We start from the raw sequence: 21,035 nt of genomic DNA on the forward strand, positions 1-21,035 counted from the left end.
CAAATGAAAATGGAGGTTTTAACAGATCATAAGGTGCCCAAAGTGCATCCAATGGACACGGCCTGCTAGCGTCGAGTCTTGCCCATGGCTTCCCTTTTCCACTCCAATGGAGCAGGCTAACGGGGCCCGGATGTAAATCCCGGCAAAGTCCGTGAAAGTTATCGCCGCCAAGCCCATGTTGATTCCATCTGTGATCCACCGGGGCAATATTTCCGGCGAAAACCAGTAAAAACGGTGGTAAAGAGCCCAGTTCGTATATTCTCATTCTCTTCTGTAACTCCATCCATTCTTCAATCTTTCTCGTGTAATCTCCTGCCCGCCATCGGTTCAGGTCAATCACCATCACTCCGGTGTTGAAGTAGCAGGCTTTCCGGTCGGAAAATGTTACTGAAAGTGAAGGGTTTGACCAGAATGTTGGGGTGAAGTACGAGGTGAAATTAGCGCTGCAGTACTCCGGGGCCGCCAAGACTTTGTCACCCCCAAGTGGGGTGGCAGCCAGCTTCGCAATGTCGTCGACAAGGACCAAGTCGGAATCGAGGTACACGACTCGGTGGACACATGGCGGTAAGAGGTCAGCCATGTAGCTACGGGCGTAGTTTAGTGGGCAGTCGAGGGCGGACCGGATGGAGGTGGAGATTAAACCCGCCACGGCCGAGTCTCGGAAAGGGTAGATTCGGAAGTTGAGATATGGGAAGGAGCCGGCGATGGTGGTGCGGAGGAGGGAGGGGGAGGCTGAGGCGGCTGTGACAAAGTGAAAGAAGACGTTTTGTGGACATGACGTGTGTTGCAAGACGGAGAGGATGGCGGCCAATGAGCCTCGGATGTAGGCCGAATCCAGTGTCATCGCAACGTGGACAATCTGATCAGAGGAGGACAAGCAGATATTTTTGTTGTTTTCGTCGTCGTTGTTTGTATCATCATCAAAAATATAAGGGCAGTGCGGGGCATTATAGAATTTTGGGGCTTCTCTAAATGTTTGTGGGATTGGGATTCTATGATTTTGTGTAGCAAGAGTAGCGGCAAAAAATAGGTAAATGTTGGTAATGAAAAATAGAGATGAGATTGCTTGTTTGGGCTTCTTCATGTGTGGGATTCTTTCTACATTTTGGAAATGGTGGAGAAGCCGAGTGTTTTATATATATATGGATTGGGGGTGGGGTGTGTTAGGTGGGGGGAAGTGTTTGAATGAGTTCTAAGTCTTTTTTATATATTTTTTAAAGTAACATGTTTGAATTTATTTTTTTGAGGAAGAGTTTGAAGTTTTGGTGATTAAAAAATTGAAGGGATAGCTGGATGACTGGCCGGGTTGCGAAGCCAAAACATGGGCTCGGTCCAAAATAATGAAATATATCATTCAAATGGAAATTTCTTTCACGGTTTTCTTTCATACTCGGTAATCAGAATAAACCAGTCGATATTATGTCGCGATTAAGAATCCAGACATCTCGTTAAATCATCGGAGAAAGGAAAATTGTTATTTTTCAATAGAGAAGAGCAAGATCTATCAGTAGCCAGCTTATAATAAATGAGACACGAAATTTCAATATTATTTTGACTAGAAAAAAAATTAGATTTCCTTTCTCATTATCACATGTCCCTATTCGCTTTCCAAGATCGATTATTAAAAAAAGTATGGCAATCATGAAAAGATGAAAACATGGATAATGAACCAAAATGCATGGATGGAGAGTAGCATTAATTAAAAATATATCCAAAAGTTTGTCACTTTATGATTGGTGGCGAAGAAGAACATGACCAAAGTTAATTTTGTTTTAGCTTTTGAGTTGGTGCATGGCAACTAATCAGTCGTGGGGACCTAATTCCGATTTATATTTTTTGGGTTTTTTTTTAAAAAAAAATTATTTCAACCATGCATCATTATATTATTATAATCCAAATATGTGAATCAAGAAAATTTATTAGTCTTTACTAATTTAATTTTTTGTGACCTTGAGGGAAAAAAATATAGAGAATCACTAGTATTCCAAGATCTTGATCCTATTATTAATTATGTGTTCTCTAATTATATCATACGATCTTAATGTTGTTTGTTCGGAATAAAATTATTCCAAGCAATTAAATTAAATGTTTACACTTGTGATTTTTTACAAGACTGCAAGCATACGGTATAAATTTGGTCCAACGAATTCAAATCTTTAGACTAAAAATTAAGCATCGTTGTTTGTTGTTCCTTCTTAATCAAAAATGATCTTTCACTTGTCTTTATGTTGACGTACTAAGAATCAAGAGACATGTAACAAAATTTTATTAGTACTAGCCATGTTCCGCGTGATGAAAAATAGGGTTTTTTATTATTATTTTCATTTAACAATCAAATTCTTTTAGATTGCATTTGTATCGATGAATTTGAAGTTAACGATTTTAAATCTATAATAACATATTCATTGATGGCATATCGACTTGATAATGGCTTCCAAGTCCCAAATAATTATTTTTGACTTATTTTGGTGAATCTCAATTTTATCTCAACATGAAAATAATTCGAATTTACCCCTCAAATACATCGTCAAATCCAATCCAAATCTTTGGATCCAAACGCAATTGATGTAGTAATGCATAAAACATAAAACTTAAAAGAGTTTTTTTCTTTTAAGTGCCGTAAAAGTTAAGTGAAAAAATATTTTAGAAAGTACTATAGAAAAATGTATGTATTTTCATTTAGATTCACGAGAATTTTCGGAATTAAGCATTGCCCAAGTAACTTGAGATTTATTTGAATCCAATATTGCACAAACATCATCTCCATTTCCACCGCATAAATGTTAATCTATACTCTTGAAATTTTTTTGCTTTTTCTCGTTCCTTCAAGAGTTTCTTTTTTGTTTTTTTGTTCTTTTTTGTGGCAACTCCGTAGAATGTCAAATTGACTTGTAATCAAAGTGTTCAACCAGAAATTAGGTTCACCGATTTATGAAAATGATTCTGATGGAGTGGTAGTTGATTTGATCATATACTACTACGAGGCAACAAACATATTTGGAGAGAGTGTTGTAAAATTCTTCAAAGGACATACATTTGAACAGAATCAGACATTGTCATTGTACCAACACTCATTTTCCTGATTATAATACAACTAGAATAAATCTTTAAAACTTGATTTGTGTGTATCGAAAGGCAGCAATCACTACTCAGATGTTCCTACCATTTACAGTCGTACCTTAACCCCAAATTAGAGTCAGGAGCAAACAAAAACCAACTGCCAACAGAAGAAGCTTAAGTGTAGAATCTGACTGTTCTTGCGGATCCCCACGCTGGGGGAAGGGGAACCCCTGAGCATGTCCTCCATGGAATGCATTAGGATACCCGTAGTGGAAACCAGGACCTGCCCTGTGCATGTTGACAACCTGGAAATCCATGAACATGGATGTTAGAAATAGATGGAACGAGACCTCCGAGTGCCGTTGATAATGTAAAGTTCCCAAACCGGGCAGTAGCCACAGGTGCAAAACCGCCAAACAGACCAAAACCGCCCATAAATCCATACCCTTGCTGTGCAAATGCGTTAGCATTTGGATCCGGATGAGGAGCTGTCTCAGGTCTTTGTCCAAAGGGGCGATGCGGAATCTCCATCCCTGGAATTGATTTAGAGCGAGGATCGGTCGAGTTCTTCCCCCGCCCATAGAGAGGAACTAACTTCTCCTCATCAATCCCAGCCTTACAAACAGGGCATTCGTGCGAACGAGAGTGGATATGTAGCCATGTATAAAGACAGGGCCAGCAGAATAGGTGACCACAAAGTGTAACGATCGGGTCTTGAGCCAAGTCAAAGCAAATATTACACTCAAAATTTCCAACATCACTGCTGCTACTCCCGGAGCATGATGGGCTAGCGGGCTGCGTGCTCATTGTTTCACCAAACCCAGTTTCCATCTTTCTAATTAAGCGTCAAAACTTCTACAAAAGGAGTTTTATTCAGAAGTCGTCATTCGAACAGGTTGAAAGAAAATAGGTAAAAACCATAACTACAATAATGTGCTAGAGCTCAACTGATCAATAGATGAACTCCTAAACTGAATAGTTACAAATAAAATGGAGTCAACCCAGTCGCCCCAGACAATGTATGAGTTCCCATAAAAAAAACATTTTTGCAATCAAAATACATTTACACACCCTTTGTCCATATTGATCGATTCAGCCGCAGAGCCTAGATTTTCTTACTAGTTCCGAAACTAATGCTCTAAAACTCCAAAAATTTAGAGGACGAAATGATGATTTTGTGAAAATACAATACATAAAATAAAAAATATATACAGAATATTTAATTCAAAGGAGTAATCACCTCGGCGATAGGGTATGATCATGATTCTAACATAATAATTAAGGCGTAGCATACAAATTCGTAACTATAAATGATACCGGGCAAAAGCGAAAATAGAAATCCAGCCGTGACTAATTTACACAAAACTGGTAGAATCCATCGCTATTTTTACCGAATTAATCATACATAACAAATTAAACAACGAAAGTAACCCAGGATTAAATATTTGAAGGGAAAAAAAAGGTATCAGAAGAACGAGAGAGAGAGAACTTACATTCAGATTAGAGAAGAACCGCGTGAAGGTAGAATAAGAGAATATGGATCAAGAACAACAGGAATTGTGAAGGGGTTCCATTGACTGCGCGGAACCTTCCCGAAAATTGAAGATGCCGAGGGGTTTCCAATATTTTCCACGTGGCAACTTATTATTGGACATTCATGTGCAATTAGATTCCTGAATCATGGGACAAACTCGAACCGGTTTTATGAAATTGGATAAGCTTTTATCAATGGCATTTGACGCTTCTTAACAATTGGAGTTGCTAAATATATAAAAAAATGTATATCTATTATGTTGCGTCTCATGTTTGAGGACTATTTTCATTATATTAAGATATGTATCGTAACGAGTCTTTCCAGTATATTTATGTTATTTTTCATACGCACCGTAGAAAAATTCTCGGGGATCACTCATCTCATAACTGTTTCAAGTCAAGCACGTTTAACTTTAGAGTTTTAATGTGTTACGAAAAAAAGGTACACCTTCTTGATCTGAATTGTACGTATCGAATCTTTTAAATTCTATTCAACTACACAGTCTCATACCTAAACAGTTTTGGAATCCCTTTCATTCCGATGCGCGATCAGTTTACTTATGTTCCCTTCGACTAGAAACATGTCATAAGCTGCTCATTGACTATGGAACCTCATGACACTGACGATCATCTCCTCTTTCTAGGCCCTACATATTATCTCACATATTAGGTGAATGCTATCTCAACAATGTTCTCAACAATGAACATAGAAGTGAACATGATTGATGTACAATACATCAAAGTTGTCGATGTTATAATTACTTGTTTTATATATAATTGCAAGGCCTCACATGGTAGGTGAATATCATCTCAACCATATTCTCAACAACGATCACAAAAATGAACATGATTGATTAACAATACATCAAAATTATCGTTGTTATAATTACCTGTTAATTATATAATTGTTTTTTGTTATAAAGATTGCCATGTATTTATATTATTGTTGTTGTTGTAACAAAACAATAGAGAAAAAAGTTACATGCAGTTTAGCCAATTTTATCAATCTTCTTGTATAAATTTCGGACTCGTCAAGTAAGTTTACTATTAGGACTTTTAAGTTTCGTCTGTCGGGATTTTTAATTTATCAATGTTGTAAACGATTTGTTTAATAATGTTTTCCATTAATTACCTAAATATAGTTCGGATAATGTTATTTATACTCCATAATTTGTTAATGACACTCCAATTTATCATTTTAATAATTATAATTGTCAATATTACTCTCCCTAAGAATGTAATTCACTCTTTTTCACATTAACTACTATAGTAATTGTATTCTAAAACTTAATCACAATTTTTGTGTAATAATAATAATAATAATAATAATAACAACATAACAACAACCTCGTTATTTAATTATATAATTTTAAATACAACTTAAATTTTGATACTACATATAAATTTGATTTAATTTCAATAGTTGATTGAACCATTTTAAGTTCGCACATCAGTTTATTTAATTTCATATAAATCACTTTTAAACATATTTTTTAATTTATTTTAATTTTTCATTTTTTAATATTTCAAATATATAAATGTTTTAAAATAAATATATACGTTGTACATATTTTAAATTTTAAAATTTTCTATTTTGATTGTTGGAATTATTTTTTTGTGTGAAATAAACAAATTTATTTTAATCATAGTAAACCGTTAATTTTACAAAGTCTTTAAAAAATTTGAATATATTTTATTTTGTTGGCAAAAAGTGGCATGTATATGAAACTAGAAAATTAACTACACCGAAGACATTATATTTGGTTACATCATACACAAATAGACCCGTCAAAATGGGCTACGATCGTCGGACCGGCCTGTCCCACCACGTCAACTAGACAGGTTGGGTTGGTCATTTTCTGCCCTGCCCGCTAAGTGACAAGTAGTGGGTCAGACAGTCTCGTCAAATAAATGGATTGGGTTAATAATTTCCAACCCACCCAAATAGCGGGTGTCACGAGTTGCAGGTCAGCCCATTTCGCTATCTTGTTTTGACAGTTAGCCACAAATTCATAACAACTTGAAGCCTTGCCATGGAGTGTAGAATGACAAGTGTTAAAGTACAATTTGATACTTCGAATAATTCAGAATGTAAACGGATGTTGCACTTGCAGTTTTCCAGAGTTCACTTCTTTTTAATGCAGGATCAATATCCTAATCTCTTCGACACGAACAAATAAAATGAAATCAAAGTGGTAAAAACATCTTGCTCCCTAATTCCCATTAACATCGATCGTCATCCCTCATCACATTTGCTCGTTCTTTCGACACCTATCCGAAGATGCTAAGGAGACCCGTATTTCCTACTTTTTTCGCTGTATGATTTGTTGACGATCGACTTAAAAGTAAGCGAAACAGAAGTACTGCTTGAGCCTAAATTTCTTTCTGCCCGCACCATTCTCATTCTTTTCCTCGTTTAAGATTGTGCCTATATTTGCATCGCAGAAATTTGAATTGCCTTCATTTCCCGTTTCCGATACATCCCCTTTTGTAGACTGCTCTAGCATGTGTTCATCTGTTAATGGTTCATTTTTGGAAGTACTTGCAGCTCCAGTGAATATAGGTCCTAGGTAGATATTCAAGTGAAAGAAGTAAGCTTTATGAGTAACTAAGCTACTACTTTATATGCCACAACTTTGTGATTCTTGCATATCTCGTTGGGTGAAGTATCTCAAGTTTGCCAAAATCTATACAACAGTGCAACTGAGGCCTTTACAGGAATTCCAGGGAGGGAGGAGCGAGATGGGCCAACTAAACAGATTTCAGGGGGTGAGACCTTTAGTTTTAAGAAAATCATACATAAAATTTTTGGTCTTTTTTTAATCTTACAAGGTGATGACACCCCTCACTCTCGTGCTGGAGTTTGTCATGAGTGTATGTGGACTTCAAAGTAGCAACGTCGGAGATACTGACATACCTGATGAGGGAGGAACCATAATTACATCATTTGATTTAACTGACGTGGTGATGGTGTATCTAGAACTCAAATACTTTCCCTGTGTATCAGCAACATCCCCTTCCTCAAGTTCATCTAATAAGGCCATCCAATCAAAACATTCATCTGATAACTTGCTAGGACAACTTGAGTTCTGTGAACTCGAAGAATGTGATTCAGGGTCTTCTAAATCATCCACTTCCAAGTAGTCTCCAGTCATGAAACATTTGAAGTCCGCAATTTCTCTTGGAGAAGAGTTTTTCTACAAAATACAAAATAAAACAAAGAGCAAAGAGGAAAGGGGTACATTAAGAAAGGAATCCAGTTTATATCAAATATAACCCACAGCAAATGTAAATCTGCCCACCTTAGATTCACTTTTAGAATCTTGATCTGAGGTATTATTAGTTTTTGGAATAACTGATGCCCTTAAACTAATATCCTCTGATCCGCCTTTGGTGTGTGCCCCGTTTATGTGACTACTCCCGTTGCAGAGGAAGACTCTACATAGCGATGTCAGCTCCTGAAAAATGACCAACCAAACTAATAAAGTGATTTGCGGGTTGGCTTATATACAACTAAGCGACATCATAAAAATATGCATCCTTTTTTTTAATGCGGTGGCTACCTTTGGGTTATTTTTTTCACCCGATAATTCCTTCTGAGTAATGCTATACTCTTGCATAACCCAATCTGTTGTTTGAGCAGCATCATGGGCTTTGCCTTCGTAATATTCTAAAGTAGAGCGCCATCCATTTATCACAGAGTTCGAGTATATCTTACAAGCTTGTCCTTTGGGCATCCAGAATCCGAAAACTGATTCTTTTTTCTCATTCGAGTGTACTAAGTACCAAATCCCTTCTGCAATTGAAGTGAGCGAGTTTAACTTTACAGCAGTAAGTAAATATGTACAGTCCACGGATCTCTACGAGACAATATCATTACTTAACATTGAGCTCACTACAAAAATAAATCAACTCAAAGACCTCGATCCATATGATTGTATACGACATACTTTGCTCAATCCTAAATGTGTATATATGATAAGAGACACCGAATCAATCACACACACACACACACACACAAAAAAAAACCTTTTGTCACATATCTAACTGAGTATCGAGTTGCCCGGAATTGAGCCAGTAGTATCCACTGATCATATCACTAGGGTCATCCAGATCTAAAGTCCATAAGTAAATAAAAATCGAAGTTAACCTGGTAAATTCGAGGGCCGGTACAGGTAAGGGCTTGAACCTGCCAGCACGTTCTCTGGGAGACGGGCTCCGTGTGTGTATTCATCCAGGAACGAAAATATTTGCTCATCGCTCCAGTATAAACCAATTTCAGCAGGAGAAGAGGATGGCTGCGCTGGAGGACACATGGGAATCCAAATGCTACAGAGGCATGATGCATAGTCTAGTTTAATAAGAATGAGCGACAAACCGAAAAATCGACTCTTGATCTAGTTGATCAAGTCTAACAACTAAAGGGAATGGATTCCGGATCATATAAGAATCAAGAAAAGTACACGAATTCGAGTTGATCAAACTGAAAGTGTCATCGGCCTTAAAGTATCCACAATTCGAAAAATAATTTTTTTCCCAATGAAACTGTAGTAAATAGACGTAGAATTCATTCAAGAATATTATGTGCCATAAAAGCCAGAACGAAATTTCAACCCCTTCATCTAAAACACAAAACGATCCATCAAACATCAAATCAACACCGAGAAAATAGAGCATCAATTTCCAAATTTGGTAACGACCCAACAATCAATAGCCAAAGAACTATCAAAACCAAGATGAAGAAAATGGGAACCTTTTCCTAATACCCGAAGTGAAGTCCTCTCTGCTTCCACTTGTGAGTTGGACCAACTCAACTCTATTCAAACTTAGGTTGATAAAGAAAGAATCTGGGGTATACAAGTCTATTTATAGGGGGGCTGCTTCGGGGTTTTGATAAGCTCACAGGCTACCATCAGTGGCGAGACGATGAATAAAGTTCCTTCTGCCATTTGTTCTCGTACGTGGCACTTCACTAGTGGACGGATTACGCAAAGTACGAAGATAAAGGTGAAGATTCCGTCTTCCCTGATAAAGGAGCCCACATCCGAGTCAGTGCCAACCTTGAGTCAGAGCCAACCTTTCTTCGAAGAAGTCGCAAACTCGATGGGTTTGCTGACGCACTCGCCCGCCCGCCTGCTGACGCCATTCTCTCAGTATTGAATATTGATGGGGCATTTCAATCTATTTTTTTTTGGGTTCAAAAACAAAAACATTAAAAATTTGATAAAAAACTTGTGTGAGGTTTCACGAATCGTATTATGTAAGACGACATGCTAAGAATATTTCTTTTATTATGAATATCGATAGGATTGACGCGTCTCACATATAAAGATGTGTGACACCGTATCACAAGAAATCTACTCTAAAAATTATGTACTTTTTTTATAATTTTAAAATTTTGACCTTATAAAAACAACAATTCACGATATCCGTAGGGCCTAGACAATGTCATTGGTAGGAAAGCGTTTATAATTATTTAGAAAGTTCAAGAATTCTTTTATTATTTTTGTTGGTATTTACCCATTAATCCGATTAAAGTTTTAATTTACCCATTGGAAGAACATACAATATCTAATTTTCAGTTAATATCTAGTTTAAGCATAATTATTAAACAAATTTATCTTTTATTTCAATTAAATAGTTTTATTATATTCGCAGTTATTTGGTTAAATCCTAATCTTGTACTTAATTATCAATCAACATATATATTACAGTCAAAGTATAATCTAAATCCAAAGTGGTCAAATGTTTGATACTTGGGATAATAATGGGAGTCCCATCATCATGCATCCGGAGACATTTGACGTTCCCACTATTTTCACGACTTTATATTTTATCAATTTATTAATATTTCAACAATAGATGTATTTAGTATTTGAAATCCTTCATTCAAATCCATATTCAATTTATTTATTTGCATAATAATTAATTAATTATATATTTATGAATTTCAAATGTGTCCGATATTGTAAGAATTTTTTAAAATTCATTGTGAGTTATATAAATATAGTGTTAATAATTAGTAAAATGAATTTGAATTTTTTAAATAAATTATCTAGGCATAAAAATAAATTTAAATCCATAAAAATCATTTTATCTAAACACAGCTTCAAGTTATTTATTGTTATCGAAAGTAAAATTGAGTATTATCGTTGGTTTAATAACCAATAACGAATACAAATTATATATTATTAAGTATTAAAAAAGTTATATCTTAAAATTCATCCATCAAGTCGTTGTAGTATAGTGGTAAGTATTCCCGCCTGTCACGCGGGTGACCCGGGTTCGATCCCCGGCAACGGCGGTTAAATTTTTTTTACAAAATTTGACAGAACACGTAATGTCGCAAACACGCTTTTTGATAAAAGACGAGCAAAACTGGTGAATAACATGATCACGTCACGTTTTGGCAGCTGTATATAAACACTCGGTTTATCTCAACAAGGCTCCATTCCGAGAGAGCTCTCTTGAAATCTCAAATCCCCAAGCTGAACGAAGCTTTAATTTTTTCGATTTTTTACCTCGACAGGTATAGTTCGATCGCCCATCTGATTATTTGTTAAGATTACTTTATACGCGTTGTCTGTGCTTAGTTTTAGCTCCATGTGGTTCCTCAGGAGATGGTTCTGTTGTTAGCTCTGATTGCGTTAAATCGAGTTATTTAGAGGTTGAATTTTTCAGATTACAGTATATAATTTTTGTTGGCTACCAACATAAGCTCTCGGTAAAGATGTTTCTAGTTAGGTATACCTTGTGGGAAATATATTTATATTTCATTGATCTTTTAGTGTCCAATTACCATCAGTAGATGTAAGATACACCTTGGATATTAGTTTTAGGTATGTATTTCCTTGTCTGCAACTTAAGAGTATTGTTAAAGCATAGAACTATGGTTAGGCCAAGCGAGTTCTCAGGAAAAAAAGTAGTTTTTACAATTATGGTTTCATCTTTCTGAAGTCTAGTGGCAAAAGCTATTTTGATGTTTAACAGAATATATTTAATTGATATTCCGTTAATCGAAATTTACCGCTAGCTTTACTTGAGATCACGGCTTCATGATTTATGAAAGTAATGGGTAATTTGAATTTCAGCATCATGCAGTTTAGAAGTATTACCTATGAAGCAAGGGGATTGTAGAATTTCAAAATCAATAGCTGGCTTTTGGTCATTTGAATTAAGTTTAGATTTTATTCTCACTTCAGAATAACTGCTTGTTATTCATTTAATTATTTTATAAAGAGTATATCTCATCCATCGAAAATTCTTGGGGCTTTTAGTTTCCATTGTAACTCAACAGTCTTACAAAATCAATATATCTTCTCCCATATCTGGATGACCTAGTGTGGCTGAAACATGAACTTGATTTAGACCATTAAAATCCTCATTCTATAGTTTTGATCTCTTCACTTTTCTGTAAATAAACTGATTGTTTGTTGTAGGTGTTGCTTATGTTATTTGATCACTTCTCTATTTCTACTTGACCGCTCTATGTTTCTCATTTCTTTTGTCCACCCTTTTTTATCTTCAATTTTATCAGGGTGGATAGTAATGACGATTATCAGTTAATATTTTTAATACACAACTAGCCAGTTTGGGTATATTGAATTATTGTCCCGGGAGGAAAAGTTTTTTGAAGCGAAATGATTGATATTACCTCTATGCTCATTAATCCTTTCCATGGAAGCAATAAAGCCAAGATCATCTTACTTGGTCTTTTAGTCTATGGTATATCCTATTAAATTGCCTTCTGGTAAATCTAGAGTTTATTTTACTCTCATGTTTGTTGTCCTGGTTTTTAATGACTCTGCTGTAACCTTCATTCTTTATTTTTTGTATCTCGAAGATGTGAAACTCAGACCTTGTGGATTGAAATTTTTAAAAAGAAGTGTTTCAAACTATGATCAGTTTTTGACAACTAGTTCTTCCCACAGTTCATTTTTCTTTGTTATACGTATCTTTTACATCTTTAATTTCATATTCATACTTCTTTACATTATTTTTTTATTGCATATGTATATTATACATTTAGGGACCATGATCAAGTTGTTCAAAGTAAAGGAAAAGCAAAGAGAACTTGCTGAAAACTCCAGTGGGGGGCCTCCCATGAAAAAGCAAAGTGCTGGTGAATTACGGCTTCACAAAGGTTTCTTTTATCCTTCAGCAATGAATGATGAATGAATATGGTTATCTGTTTTGTTTCTTCAAATGAATCTATACTTATGACTTTTCATATCTTTTTGGTTTCTAGGATTCTTTCACGAGTATTATTGTTTGGTTTTTAATATTTTGACCAAAATAATGTGAGAAGGTAGAAAAACTCCACACAAATGAATAGTTTAACCTGTTTACTGATATCCCAGGTACATTAAACTGTGAACTTTTTGAAATTCACATAAGGTTCTTTGATGCTTATTCATTCAGTTTTTGTTTCCGTTAATGGCATGTAATACTTCAGATAAATTAATATTTAAAAAAAATTCAGCTTGTCAGCAGCTATTATTTCTTGCCATGCCATTTTTCTCGGCATGAAAATTTTATCTCCTAACATGCTCTATTTCACAGCTAATTTGAGCTGTTTATGCTGCTTGTTGTTTTGTCAGTGGAGAACTAACTCTATATGGCCATTTCCATTTAAAATATTTGGATGGATTTTTCATGGAAATTTCTGCTCTTCCCCATTTACGCCCACACCCATAGAAGTTCACCTTCCCATAGAGGATACCTTCAAAGTCGTCGTTCCTTGATGCACACATCATGTGCTAAACAATTTATTTCTAATTATTCTGCATTTCCTCTGAGACTTCCTTAGTCATTATCCTCTGACTTGAACCTTGTTCTTCTCTGTTTGATATAGATATTAGCGAACTAAATCTGCCGAACACATGTAGCATATCATTTCCCAATGGCAAGGATGACCTGATGAACTTTGAAGTCACCATTCGCCCTGATGAAGGATATTATCAGTTAGTACTCATTCTGTGTTTTCTATTTAATCGGGGATACTTGGCTATGGCAATTCAAACTCTTTTATAGGTCCCTTGGAGGGTGCTATCCTACTAATTTATGCCTTATTAATTTGTTCTAAAACCACTGATATCAGTGCGATGTGTTTCAGGGGTGGGGTGTTTCTTTTTTCTTTCCAAATTTCTCCCATATATCCTCATGAAGCGCCAAAGGTCAAGTGCAAAACAAAGGTAAAGAAAGGTTTATTTTATCTATTACATCATGTATCTATATGAAGCTTTGTCGCTGATTAATTGTGTTTATGCAGGTTTACCATCCTAATATCGACTTAGAAGGAAATGTATGTCTAAACATTCTTCGAGAAGACTGGAAACCTGTGCTGAATATAAACACGATCATCTATGGGCTGTATCACCTTTTCACGGTAGTCTCGTCCCTCTTGTTACTCAATTTTTTTGTTTTTTAAGGCTTAGTTTTTATTTGTTCTTTTAACCAAAACCCATGTATTTGCAGGAACCCAATTACGAGGATCCTCTAAATCATGATGCTGCTGCAGTTTTGAGAGACAACCCAAAATTATTCGCGTCTAATGTTAGGAGGGCAATGATAGGTGGTTACGTTGGACAAACTTTGTTCCCTCGCTGCATATAGCACGTGAAGATCATATCAGATACCAATTTATTTGCAAAATTGGTAAGATCAAAGAAATCTGTACTTGTGGCTGCATGTCTATGTTCAGTCTTTCCGCCACAAAAACTTGAACCTCTTTAAAGATTCGCTGGTATCAATGTAACTGAATGCTGAAAGGTGTTTTTATGCATCTGGAACTTCATATGGATGATTCGTTGTGCAAAAACTCTTAAGATTAAACCTTTTTTCGAATTGAAGTCGATTTGCCTCCGTGCATCTTAATTCTTAGGTTCATAGTTTGTGTCTTTTGTACGGTAGTAAGTAGGTATATATGCTGTCCCAATACCTGGTTCATCATCAGCTCAACATCATCAAATGTGATACTATCTTGAGATAACTCTTTTCATTTTCTTGGATCGGAAATTATTAATGAGCTCTCAATATCTCTCCTTTATGACATTTCCCCGTGGACGGATTAAGGAATCCCCTAAGAAAACCATCGCCTACTTTCGGATCCGTCTCTAGATAAATGCCCCTAGGATCGATTTTTATGTGAGAGGGGTTATCGTCAGCTCCTGAACGGGATTTATGTATCAAGAGTTTGTTGCTCAAAATTACTGTGAACTTCGAACTTTGGGCTATGCTAATGCTTCATTAATATTTAGTAGCATTTGGACATGCTACGGTTGGAAAGCATGTGGGGATGTGATTGTGAAAGATTTGACAATGAGGCCAAGAAGTGATAGATGATATGCATGCATGTTAGTGTTTTCCACTATTGGTTGTAAATCTCAAGTGCTCTTCCAATAGGAACACCAACATCGAAATGCAAATTGTCCTCTTGCTTTGGTTGCCCCTTCCATTGTTTCTTTTGTCCTTTGTTCCAACGCCACTATTCATGTACTCTGTATTTTTTTTCCCAAAAATATATGAATCTACATTTATTATTTGGAATTTTTTTCCCACAAATTTGATGAAGAAAATCTTCTATAAAAATTTAAAACATTTTTATATTTTTAATAGCATAAGACGTTTTATTACACAACATAATAAAGTACTTGTTTAATTTGATTAAAATAAATCTTTTAACTTGAGCTAAGGTATTTATGCATTGGGAAATCATAATTTCACTACTGAATTATGTGGATAGTATGATCAAAAGATCGAAATTTGAAACTCCATTTCAAATTTCAATCGTGAGTACTCCTACAGAGGTGTGCATGATTAGAACTACCATAAGACAGCGCAGCCATAATAAATCAAAGAGTAAATTTTATTAGTATATGAAATTATTTTATGGCGTGAATATATAAGTTTGGGGATAGAGATGACAAATATTAAACGAATGTGACGTGGAAGGATTCCATTGGTTTGTTGACCAGTTCAATAATCGAGGAGACAACCCTTCTGGTCCGATGCTGTACTAAACCTCTTTTGCAACAGCATGATAATTGAGTAAGATTTATCGCGAGAATATTTATAATAAAAACAATAAAATCAAATCAAATAACCTGAATAGTACGTTATAAATTTATATCGATACGATGGATTTATTCTATCTATATTATAATAAAAATAATATTTATCATGAATCAGATCGAATTATATATATAGTCTCACAAATTAACTTGATCTTGTAAAAAAAATTGTGCTTCTTTTTTCATCGTCTGCTAGATCACAAGTACACTAAAACTAAATGATTTTATTTAAACTCTTTTTTTGTTAAATATATATATATTGTAAATTTGTATGAGACGGTCTCACAGATCATATTTTGTGAGACGGATCTCTTATTTGGGTCATTCATGAAAAAAATATTATTTTTTATGTTAAGAGTATTATTTTTTATTGTGAATATCGGTAAAGTTGACGATCATCTCATAAGAAACCTACTCCAAGATTATTATTTTTATTTATAATTACATTTTATTTAATAAAAAAATTGGATATATGTGTATCTAAGACGATCTCACAAATCTTATCTGTGAGACGAGTCAACTTTACCGATATTCACAATTAAAAGTAATACTCTTCAGCATAAAAACAAATATTTTTTTATGGATTACTCAAATAAGAGATCTGTCTTACAAAAAAATCAATAAAACCGTTCTACACAATTTTTTGACATAATATCGAGGGGCAGTCCACCGGGTGAAACTGAATCGCAGATATATTATTTTTCGCCAAAAGTTTCAGTGCATTTATTTACAGTTTAAACTTGCGCTTATTATTATTATGGTTATTATTATTATTATTCTTATTATTATTTGTATATTTATTAATTTAGTTCAATATAATAGAAACCCTTTAACACAGAAACACACAGATTCTTCCACATTCGGGGAAGAAGCGTACTCCTCGTGAGTACTCTACATTCTAGCCTACTACAATCCTCCAATTATTATATAAGCACGCAGGTTTATATATAAATCACAGATAGAAAAGGCTGCATTTTGGAAAGGAGAATCCCTGAAAATGATGTGGGAAGCCGGAGGATCGACGGCTTCGTCGTCTGCAGCTGGAGGAGCCGGTGGAAGTGGCGGAGGCTGTGGGGACGGCGGCGGTGGAGGTGATGGAGCGGGGAGGAGGAAGCCATCTTGGAGAGAAAGAGAGAATAACAGGAGAAGAGAGAGGCGGAGGAGAGCAATTGCGGCCAAGATTTATTCGGGGTTAAGGGCGCAGGGGAATTATAATCTGCCTAAGCACTGTGACAACAATGAAGTGCTGAAAGCTCTTTGTGCTGAAGCTGGTTGGATAGTTGAGCCCGATGGCACTACTTATCGCAAGGTAACGTAACTTATTTTCTTTTTTGGAGTCTGGGGTGCTGATTTTATTCGTGGGATCTCTCCTATTGAAGGTGATTTTTAAGTTTTGGCAATGGGGTATTCTTGGATTTGTGTAGATCTGTGAGTTCAAGATATGTTCCAGTTTCCTATGTTTGGATCATGGCTGGTGTTTTCTTTATTGTTGTTTCTAGCTATTTTCCTACTTTTTCTTCCTATTAATCTGAAAGGGGATAGGCATTTTTAGAAGTGGATCAACTTGTTCAGTATCTGTAATCCACTGTTTTTAGAATTTACATGAGAAAAAATAAAAGTTCTTTCCTGATCTGCTATTCTCATTTTTGTTGCATTTCCCTTTGTTTCTGATTTTTTTAAAATTCAGCCGAAAAAAATAATCTTGTTACTTTCTTGAGATTTTGATAGCAATTATACTTTCAAGAATATTTTTGGAGAAAAACTTCATTAAACTATGATCATATTTTTCTCTACTGCCTCATTTGCATCAAGTGTACTCTCCCTTGTATGGTCTTTTTCTCTGTGAATTTCGTTGAATTGTAGATTGCTGGAGAATCTGAGTTTATGCGTCAATTATGTACAGGGATGCAAGCCATGTCCAATGGAAATAGGAGGGACCTCAACTAATATTACCCCGTGTTCTTCAAGAAATCCAAGCCCTCCGTCTTCATATTTTGCTAGTCCGATTCCTTCGTATCAGCCGAGCCCATCATCCTCCTCATTCCCCAGCCCGTCTCGCCATGATGCCAATGCTCCTCCTCACCCATTCGCATACCTCCTCAATTCACTCCCTACTGCTCTTCCATCTCTCCGAATATCAAACAGTGCTCCCGTCACCCCACCTCTTTCCTCCCCCACAAGAATCCCAAAACAAACTCTCACTTTGGAAACTCTTGCTAAAGAATCCATGTCTGCATTTAATATCCCTTTCTTTGCTGCATCCGCCCCAGCCAGTCCAACTCGTGCTCATCGTTTTACACCAGCTACTATACCCGAGTGCGACGAGTTCTCAGACACCTCGACTATAGATTCCTTGAAATGGATGAACTTTCAAGCATATGCTAATGCAGTCAATGTTCCAACTTCACCAACTTTTAACCTTGTGAAGTCTGCTGCTCGACAAGTTCCTTCCAAGGATGCCACATCAGACAAGGGAAAGGGCATAGATTTTGGGTTAGTGAATATGGCGGTGAAGCCATGGGAAGGGGAGATGATTCACGAGGTTGGAATGGATGATCTTGAGCTCACACTAGGTAGTGGGAATATGCGAAATTAAATCATCGGCAAAAAACTCTCAAATTCGGCATTGGGTCAATCTTCCTGTGTAACCATGAGCATGCAAAAGCAGAGTAGCATTTCTGCAGAAGTACACATACATTGTGAAAGATGACGAGTTGGAAATAAGAAAAGTTAGTCATTGCAAAGGGATTGGAGCTTGAATGAGTTTCTGTTTCTAGATTGGATTGTTTTTTCAGTTGTCTTCTGTTCACCTCTTTTATTCTATTTTCCAATTTGTAGTAATTATTTTTCCCATATTAATTGATTTGGGGCCTATTTACAAACATTATTGTGATCAAGAACTATGTTATTTGTTGTAGACTGGTGGATTGATCCACATGTGCTCGGTTTGATGTTTTTTTTATATATAATTAATCAATGGTTTGTGGCTGGAATGAATGATTATGCTATTTTTTAAACTTCCCTATATCATATTGTTTTAAAATGTTAGTGCTGGTTTCGAAATATCAGACTGACACTCTATTTTCTTTATAATTTTTGAGTTGGATCCTGCATATAATATCATTAATACCTAGGCAATGAGAACCATTTTATATCTGTGGTTACTATCGAACATTATTTGGGAAACTTTTATGATTTAAATTTCACTTTTTTCATATTTTACTCCATTATTATACATACTCCAAGAAAATAGATGTGCAGACAGAATATTCTCTGAATTGATGCTTCTTTCTTATCTGAATAAATAGACCTTTATAAGTTGTAACCCTTTTTTTCATGCCCTCTTTTTGATTTTTTCCCCATCCTGTCTCCTTTTATTATTTACTTTAATTTCATTTATTTTGCTTCATTTGTTTATTCATATATTAAGGTAACTGTGGCCAACATTTTTTGACAATTTTGCGTATAGGATTTGCTGTCTGGTCTGGATGTAGGGTTAGGTGCATATCCTTATTATCATCTTTAAATATTTGGTTTGATTTTTTTTTTTATACTAGAGCTTTGAACGGATTTTGTCACACGTAGTGCTTGATGCATGATTGTTCTTTTTCACTCTATTTGAAATATATTTGCTTTGGGTTCTGTCTAAACTTGAATCAGTGATAATATAAGCACAATTTTTTTATGTTTCATCACATTCAATAGGTGAGTGATATCTTATCGATGTTCACATAAATGTGCATGGTAAATAATATATATATATATATATAAAAGTTGAATTTTTTTCCCGTTTGTATCATAAAAATTTAATGTTTACTTGCGTAATATTTCACCATGAGATATATGTCATATTTCACAAAATTTAAGAATAAAGTTTAAAAAATTGAATGATGTTATTATTATATAAAAATAATCTATATCTATATAAATATATGAATGTGAATTGTGAATTTACAAAAATGTCCTTGTCTTCATTTACACACTCCATATTTAATTTTTTTGTTGTTTTCCATGTTTTTCATCTATTAATTAATAAAATTTAAAATAAATTAAAATAAAATGAATTTACATAAATTACCTTACCTTCATTTACACATTCCATAATAATTTTTTTGTTGTTTTAATTAATAAAATTTAAAATAAATTAATATAAAATGAATTTACATAAATGTCATTACCTTCATTTACACACTCCATATTTAATTTTTTTGTTGTTTTTCATGTTCTTCGTCTATTAATTAATGAAATTTAAAATAAATTAAAATTAAAATAAAATTAAATATGGAGTGTGTAAATGTGAATTGTGAATTTACATAAATTGAAGAAAAATGAAATTAAAATAAACTGAAGAGAATGAATTTTAGTCTTTTCTAATCTATTAATTAATTGAATCTAAACTAAATTGAAGGAAAAAAAAAATTAGCATCAGCCTTCATTCTTCAGTAATACATGTTTATTTTTTGTTTTTTTTTTCATATATTAATTAATTAATAAAATTTAAAATAAATTGAAGAAAAATGAAATTTAGCCTTCATTTTATTGATGAAATTTGCACACCATTATTATTATTATTTTTGGTTTTATATGTTTTTCATCTATTAATTAATGTAATTTAAAATAAATTGAAGATAAATGAATTTAGTCTTCATTTTTTGTGATGAAATTTGTACTCCATTTATATGAGACATTTATATAATCCTGAGAGGGGCTGACCCAGTTATTTCAGGAGTGAAAAAATACTTTTTTTTTTCACGTTTCAAGTCAGATATGAGGCATGTTTCACAAAATTCACTCGTGAAACAACCTCATAGGAGTTTCTGAGTCCATTTTATTTTTAACTTAAATAAATTAACATCTATGAATAACGTAAATAATAATAATTAATATACTTCTCTTCGCTTGTTTGTTTTTTCCATATATTATTTAATATATTCTAAAATAAATTGAAGAAAAATAAATTTTAGCCACCAGTTTTTAGAATGAAATTTAAATTAAGCCTTCATTTTTTGGAATGAAATTTACACATCATTTTTTTTTAAAAATAATATCTTTAATAAAATTTGAAATAATAATAATAAATACATATTCTATTGTTTGTTTTTTTCCCAACTATCAATTAATTCGAAATAAAATTGAACAAAATTAAATTTAGCCACCATTTTTTGAAATGAAATTTATACTTTATTTGTTTTAAAAAATATATCTTTAATATAATTTAAAATGAATAGAAGAATAATAAAATTTACAATATATTTTCACAGAATGAATTATATCCTTATTTTAAAAATAATTCTTTTTGTTTGACTTCTCTTTTTTTTTATGAATTTTTATAGTTCTCCAATTTTTGAATTGGTTTTATGTGTGCCGGTC

At 34.2% G+C, this 21,035-nt stretch overlaps 5 protein-coding genes and 1 non-coding gene across 7 annotated transcripts in view; 3 read left to right on the forward strand and 3 right to left on the reverse strand.

Moving 5' to 3' along the window:
• LOC140808403 (probable galacturonosyltransferase-like 1) overlaps window positions 1-1,119 on the reverse strand; it is a 1,141-nt gene extending 22 nt beyond the window's left edge. Inside the window, exon 1 of the mRNA XM_073165527.1 lies at window positions 1-1,119. This exon is cut by the window's left edge and continues 22 nt beyond it. Within this exon, the coding sequence (XP_073021628.1) occupies window positions 1-1,084 (1,084 nt within the window). The 5' untranslated portion in view covers window positions 1,085-1,119.
• Window positions 1,120-3,014: 1,895 nt separating this feature from the next.
• Window positions 3,015-4,694, reverse strand: LOC140808405 (uncharacterized). The gene is given in 3 exon segments (XM_073165529.1): window positions 3,015-3,356; window positions 3,358-3,915; window positions 4,554-4,694. Coding segments are annotated over 2 exon segments (711 nt in total). The 5' UTR covers window positions 3,892-3,915; window positions 4,554-4,694; the 3' UTR covers window positions 3,015-3,179.
• Window positions 4,695-6,644: 1,950 nt separating this feature from the next.
• On the reverse strand, window positions 6,645-9,527 carry LOC140808404 (uncharacterized). Its single transcript, XM_073165528.1, has 6 exons — window positions 9,347-9,527; window positions 8,744-8,922; window positions 8,157-8,389; window positions 7,896-8,051; window positions 7,511-7,790; window positions 6,645-7,159 (listed from the first exon to the last, which is right to left on the reverse strand). Exons 2-6 carry the CDS (start codon window positions 8,907-8,909, stop codon window positions 6,933-6,935), a joined length of 1,062 nt encoding a protein of 353 aa, XP_073021629.1. The 5' UTR covers window positions 8,910-8,922; window positions 9,347-9,527; the 3' UTR covers window positions 6,645-6,932.
• A 1,298-nt stretch (window positions 9,528-10,825) lies between these two features.
• On the forward strand, window positions 10,826-10,897 carry TRNAD-GUC (transfer RNA aspartic acid (anticodon GUC)). Its single transcript has one exon. It is a non-coding gene; the product is annotated as a tRNA-Asp (tRNA).
• An 80-nt stretch (window positions 10,898-10,977) lies between these two features.
• Window positions 10,978-14,444, forward strand: LOC140807552 (NEDD8-conjugating enzyme Ubc12-like). Of its 2 annotated transcripts, none has more exons than XM_073164459.1 (6): window positions 10,978-11,122; window positions 12,623-12,736; window positions 13,448-13,556; window positions 13,709-13,787; window positions 13,865-13,981; window positions 14,071-14,444. In XM_073164459.1, the coding sequence occupies exons 2-6, from the start codon at window positions 12,628-12,630 to the stop codon at window positions 14,206-14,208; spliced, it is 552 nt and encodes a 183-aa protein (XP_073020560.1). In that variant the 5' UTR covers window positions 10,978-11,122; window positions 12,623-12,627; the 3' UTR covers window positions 14,209-14,444. The 2 variants fall into 2 exon arrangements, with proteins under 2 accessions (XP_073020560.1, XP_073020561.1); XM_073164460.1 differs by having other exon boundaries at window positions 11,032-11,127.
• Window positions 14,445-16,495: 2,051 nt separating this feature from the next.
• LOC140807499 (protein BRASSINAZOLE-RESISTANT 1-like) lies at window positions 16,496-18,662 on the forward strand. The gene is made up of 2 exons (XM_073164358.1): window positions 16,496-16,974; window positions 17,569-18,662. The coding sequence occupies exons 1-2, from the start codon at window positions 16,663-16,665 to the stop codon at window positions 18,259-18,261; spliced, it is 1,005 nt and encodes a 334-aa protein (XP_073020459.1). The 5' UTR covers window positions 16,496-16,662; the 3' UTR covers window positions 18,262-18,662.
• Window positions 18,663-21,035: the final 2,373 nt, after the last annotated feature.

The sequence above is a fragment of the Primulina eburnea genome, chromosome 12 (genome assembly GCF_022965805.1).
Source record: "Primulina eburnea isolate SZY01 chromosome 12, ASM2296580v1, whole genome shotgun sequence".
Classification (NCBI taxonomy): domain Eukaryota; kingdom Viridiplantae; phylum Streptophyta; class Magnoliopsida; order Lamiales; family Gesneriaceae; genus Primulina; species Primulina eburnea.